Here is a 6,000-nt window from a genome sequence, read left to right on the forward strand (position 1 = left end):
CAAAATACTAAATACCACTAGAAAGAAAAGCATTTTAAAAATACTGTTACTTAGTAGAGGTGCAAATTTATGTAAAATCACATAATTTAAGTTTGATCCCTTTGTAATGTTCATATTCAAAAAAAAAAAAGAAAAGGCAGACAAGCACTATGACATTAATGCTTTATTAGAAAACATTTTCAGTTTAACAAGTCCCTATCAGTAGTAGATTGATCCATGTCACAAATTCTTAGAAACATTTTATCAGCGCTACAGCCTTTCTACTATGATTACACGAGCATGTGCCTAAATGAATTTGAACTGTAATTCAACTGCTTTATCCCAGTTAACAGTCAGGACATAAGTGTTAAACACACAGTATGCTTGCACCGTGAATCAGGCCTACAGAAAATGTTTGTGTGGTTTGGCTTTCATCTTAAGGGAGTGTTATAATTTGAGGCATCTTGCTAAACTATTAACAGCCTGGCTGCATTGATAGATTGTGCTTCTGAAGCAACCCTTTGAGTAGAAAACACTTTTGGCTGTGTGGTTTAACCCTGGGGTCAATGCTGCTAGATTTTGAGATTTAATTCTGATCTTGAGGAAACAACATCAACACTGACATATTGCTGTGCCATGAAATATCAACATGGCAAATCTACACTCGTCGATTATGTAATAATGCCATAAAATGATTAACACTGGGTCAAAGTACAACACTTGTTACAATGCAGAGCATATCAAGACATTTGGACAAAATGATGAATGCTTGGCTTCGTGCATTTGTTGAAAGATGAAATTATTTAATAGATCTTATTTTATTTCAAACAATGAAATGTTAAGAATATTTATTCCCAACTCTCTCTCCTTTTTTTTTTTTTTTTAAAGAGTTGTCAGTCACAGACATGCTACTCTACAATCTGCTCTACGAGCTGTACAGGAATATTTACTCAAGAACAAGTTTGGGAAGATTTTTTTTCTCAATACAGCTTTGGCAAACTTCATTTCTAAGCCAAGTGTTCCCAACACCTTAGACTGGAAAGTAGATAATTTTTATTATGATTATCTTCAATAAACCCCATGTGCTACTGACACGTAATTGTGGAAAACGTGAGAGCGTTAAGCACAATAAATAAAAAACAAAGTCTCTGCATAACAGGCAACTGACACTCAGCTTCAGATCACAAATATTTGCGATACATAACAATGAGTGGTAAAGAAAGGTGTGAAGATGTTAGAAACAATAGGAACTATCTGCTTGTGTGGCAGAGAAGACATGCTTACTATAAGTAAACAAACCAGATTAGCTCATCTCCAGTCATAATCCATCAGTTTATGAAAAAGCTGGCCTGTAAAACAAATATTCCAAAAAAAAAAAAAAAAAAAAAGAATTCAATAAATAAAATAATTGACATTTTTTTTTACCCCATTGACATATTTTTTCTTGTTTTAAGTATAAACATACAGCTCCCCGTACCCAGAAAACAAGACTTAATATCTTGAGAAGTATATGACAAGACATTGAGTTGTTTTCTAAAGAATAATAATAATAATAATAATAATAATAATTAAATAGGGTATCAATAGGTTTAGAAAAAATAATCTTCCCATTTTGACTTTAAAGTTATTTTTCTTACTCCACTGCCAAATATATTTCTTTTTAATCATAAAGTTAATTTTGGTACATCATATTAGAAAACAAAACTTGTCATTGGTTATGTTATTACTCAAAAAAAATTTTCAATGGAGAACAAGACATAAATACATAGTAAGAAAATATTTTTTTTTCAGTGTACGGAAGAGTTCCAGTGTTATTACACTCTTAGTTATTTTAATTAGCTCTCTGATAATAAGTCAATCTTTGCTTCCATTGATTAAGATTTATCCGCTGTCCACTTGTTGATCCCCCTGGCGTCGTCTTCCATAGCCGTCTCAAGCCAGTCTTTCTCCTGGTCTGACTCAGACTCGCTCATCTCTGTGTCGGCGGCCAGCAGGCGTGAGTAGTTTATCCGGCGCTGCCGAGGAATCTTCCACTTGAGTACGGCAAGAGCGCTGCTCCACAAAGCCAGAGTGACTGCAGTGCCTTGGAAAAGCACCTGGACCCCAAATTTTTGCACCACAAACCCAGCTGCTAGACTGCCAAACGCCGCTCCCAACTCCAGAGAAAGCACCTCGAAAAGCCTTAAAATGGTCTTTTCCGTGCCGGGAGTGGCGATGTCTTCACTTTGCAATGTTACGGACCACCAGAGGGCGCCGGTGCTGAAGCCCGCCAGCAGTTGAGCGGGTATTACAGCCCACGGGCCCCACAGGAAGGAATAATAAAGAGACTGCAGGGCTAAACTAACAACGGCCAGTACTAGTAACCAACCGTGGCACTTTAGAAACCGGGAGAGACGCCCAGCAAATAGAGCAAAGCCAGTTTGGCTTAAGTGCGCCAAGGCTAAAGAGATGCCCATGTGGATTTCGGTTCCACCGCAGTCCTGCATGTGCCATAAGAGGAAATCTGACACAGCTGAACTCACCATGCCCATCAAGACCACAGTGGTTGCACAAAGTATCGCCTGCAAGTTCCCATGCACCAATTGTAGTGCCTTAAAGCCTCCACTAGTGGGCCGCTCACGCTTGCGGAGGTAGATAGGTAGCAGCGCAGCTGTTGGGATGGTTAGGATCATAAACACAGTGTAGGAGTAAAACTCCAATGTAGTTCCTATAAGACAAAACAGGCTGGTTACAAGAACTCCAACAACACAGTTGCCAAAAGCAGCTCCAAGTGGCTTCCAGACCTTCACACTATTATAGTGATCGGTGGCATCTACGAAATCCAAATATTCGTAGAGTCCATCATCCGCTGTCCACTCCAACGGGGTGGCCATTAACTCCCACAAACCCATCACAATGAGAACCAGAAAGAACATCTGATGCCGGGCATCCATAATCTTTAGGCTCCCAAGGAACTCACTGTGAGGATCTTCTTCCTGTTCAGGCTTCTTCAAAGTTTTTAGGCCTCTTGCTGACCAGTTGGAGCTTACAAGTGTGGTAACTTCAACAGAGGGCTCTGTACTTACAGATGTTTGGTTTATTGAGTAAACAGTAGCGTTTGATTGCGATGGGACCATTGTCCTCTCTAGAATGGTAGTGGGATCAGCATTGGGTTGACTGGTGTTACACTGTCCACTTTCAGCTTGGCTTCCTGTGGATGGGAAGAGCAGAAGAGTCAAAACCACCACTGCCGAGCTGAGCAGAGAGCCCACTATGACCGCCCGCCGCTTGTCATACTGTCTGGCCAGGACGCTGGAGAACGGGCGCCACAACAGAGCGAGCAGGTGCTTGGACGCCATGATGATACCAATCATGGCGGCGCTGAGACCCAAGTTTCGGAAGTAGAGGGTCAGGAAGGGAAGAAGGCAACCGGAGCCACAGGAATGGAGGAAGTGAAAGAGACCTGCCAGCCGCAAAGCCGCCTTCACATTCCACTGCTTGCTCTTCTGCATTGCCCCCTTCTTCCTCATGTTTGTTGACTTCAGTTAGCGCTCTGTGTGGATTAAAATGATTAGATTAAGTGAAAAAATATATGCAACTTTACAGGTCAATCAAGAACTGTATATAATGGTAAAGTGGTTGTATGGCATTATTATGTTAGTACCATGATACATTTTGGGTAAAAATGGTAAAATATGAATTATATATATATATATATATATATATATACACACACACACAATTAAATGCTATTATATCAGTACTAGTAATACCATAGTACTCTTTGATAGAAATTCTATTTCACTTTACATTGTGTATTTCTAATGGGTAACACTATTTTAGAACAAAGAGAAAATGCACTATTGTATTTAAATGGTACTTCGAAGTGTTGCATTCCCATGACATTATCATTGTAACGTTACTTTATACCTTATCAAACAACATGGGTTAATTGACAACATATGGCGCAAAACTGTGTCCAGTAAACTGCATTTAAATCATATGTACACAAAACATCCCCTCACCAAAATTTACTAAAATAGGACACTTCTATAAAACGAAACATTGTACGAGAGGAAAGGAAATTAAAAGTGTATGTTAAAAAAAAAAAAAAAAGGTAGCTTGCTATCAGTGTATCGCAATTTCACAAAATGAAACCTGAAAGACTTATAAGAGTTTAAGCAGATATTTTCCGCAAAAGCCTTTTGTAATCTTGCAAATAGTACTTAAATAACATTAATAATAATAAAGACAGACTTTTTAACATCTGCAAGTAGCCTACACGACAAACTCTCAGTCCAGGTAACGTCATCATAGTGCACCTGCTGTAACACGTCACGAGATTGCCGTGGGTTTGCTATTTAACGTTACCTGAGATCTATCGTAGCCTAACGTATCCGTAAACTCATGGTTTGCTTGACAGAATATTGTCGATTAAGGTTTTCGTTGGCTTTTCATGTCCACACCGTATCCGGGTAAAGTGTAACAAGTTTTCTTTCTCTTTGACAAACAACCAATGGCCGACCTCAGAGTATCGAGCAAACTCTAGTTTACTACGCCACCTGTTGGTGAGAAGATGAACGTACAGTATAAAATTATCCTTCTTGATATTGTGTTGCCTGTTGACAAACAAAATAAATTGTGTATTTCCGCCACTAACTTGTACGGAGTGTGGATCAAAAGGACATACTTCCTCTTCCCCCAATTATTTTTTTAAATATATTCTTGCCCACATATAGTTATTTTAAGGCATTGAAAAATAAAACTATAGCATATTCATTCCTTGAGTTATTTTGTAAAATAATAACAGAGTAAATTGTAATAATAACAGTGTAAATTGCATTTTATTTTTTCTAAATTTCGCATTAGACTCCTTCTTTAGGTACAGTAGGTACAGTAGGTACATTATAAGATGTTCTACTGTTTCTTCTTGTCTACAAAATTCACTTATGTTTACCCATTTTAAAAAGTGTGTCCAAATCTCATCCTCGATATTAATATATCCTCTCTCCTGATTTTCCTGCACTTCTCCTCTCTCCCACTTTCCTTATAATTCTGTAAATACCACTGACCTTTTTTCTCCTTATCCCATAGTTTTTTTTTTTTTTTCGGAAGTTCTAAGCGGCCATGCATTATATTTTTTTCCTTCTTGTTTTCTCTTTATAACGACTTAATTTTCTCTAAGAAGTTACAAAACTGCGCCAGCAGGTGGCACTATAGACCTGAATGTAACTGATGGGGTGTTGTACACTGGCCACTTTACTGTACGCGGACCTTCCTCGTGATCGCTATAATTTGTGAAGTCTTGTTCATTACTGACATTTAATTAATTCATAAATGTTAAGTGCTTGAATCAATATGATTATTTTGTGTATTAAGTCACTGTGTTCTGTTTGCACCTATATCTTTATTTGTGCTTCTTTTAGGCACACGAATAGGTAGATTTGTGATGTGCTTCTTTTCCTTATTATTAATCTTTATTGTTAACCATATTGATGAGAAATGTGATGTATATGCAAAGTGCAAAGGCTAATTTAATTCAGTTTTGTTCTATAATGTTGTAGCTAATTGTTTTTTTTTTCTGCACACACACATACACACACAAACTACACATGAACGCTCTTTTCAAACATAATTTTGTAACGTACATGATATCTATCACAGCATATAATGACTACTAAAAATTACAAATTATAAATAATTTTATTTCAAATAAAGGGAAAATTAAAAGTGAGTTTAATCCAAGCAGCTCAAGATCTTAGAATAGTTCTGCATCCTTCTGAAGGCGCTCTGCCTGTTCGCGGTGTTGCCATTTAAACATGTTAATTACCAAAACAAAACGCTATACTGTCTCTGGAAAAAATCAACAGTGATTGATTATAGCCTAATGCATGGCCGCTTAGAACTTCCGTATTTTTGTCACCTTTCCTTCAGTCTTTTCTTAATAATGCTCTTGATTTAATTCTAACTTAGATAAAAAATTAAGTTAATGTTGTTGTTTTTAACTGCTTATTTTGCTTCTTTATCTGCAGTTTAATTTTC

General features: G+C 37.4%; 1 protein-coding gene across 1 annotated transcript; it reads right to left on the minus strand.

The window, feature by feature from the left end:
* Positions 1 to 847: 847 nt before the first annotated feature.
* Positions 848 to 4,492, minus strand: LOC113046798 (major facilitator superfamily domain-containing protein 6-like). The gene is made up of 2 exons (XM_026207799.1): positions 4,330 to 4,492; positions 848 to 3,511 (listed from the first exon to the last, which is right to left on the minus strand). Exon 2 carries the CDS (start codon positions 3,486 to 3,488, stop codon positions 1,854 to 1,856), a length of 1,635 nt encoding a protein of 544 aa, XP_026063584.1. The 5' UTR covers positions 3,489 to 3,511; positions 4,330 to 4,492; the 3' UTR covers positions 848 to 1,853.
* Between the last annotated feature and the right edge of the window lie 1,508 nt (positions 4,493 to 6,000).

The sequence above is a fragment of the Carassius auratus genome, chromosome 28, assembly GCF_003368295.1.
Source record: "Carassius auratus strain Wakin chromosome 28, ASM336829v1, whole genome shotgun sequence".
NCBI lineage: Eukaryota > Metazoa > Chordata > Actinopteri > Cypriniformes > Cyprinidae > Carassius > Carassius auratus.

Bases quoted from the DNA above. Each gene is read 5' to 3' on its own strand.
- LOC113046798 (XM_026207799.1), bottom strand. From the start codon at position 3,488: ATGAGGAAGAAGGGGGCAATGCAGAAGAGCAAGCAGTGGAATGTGAAG.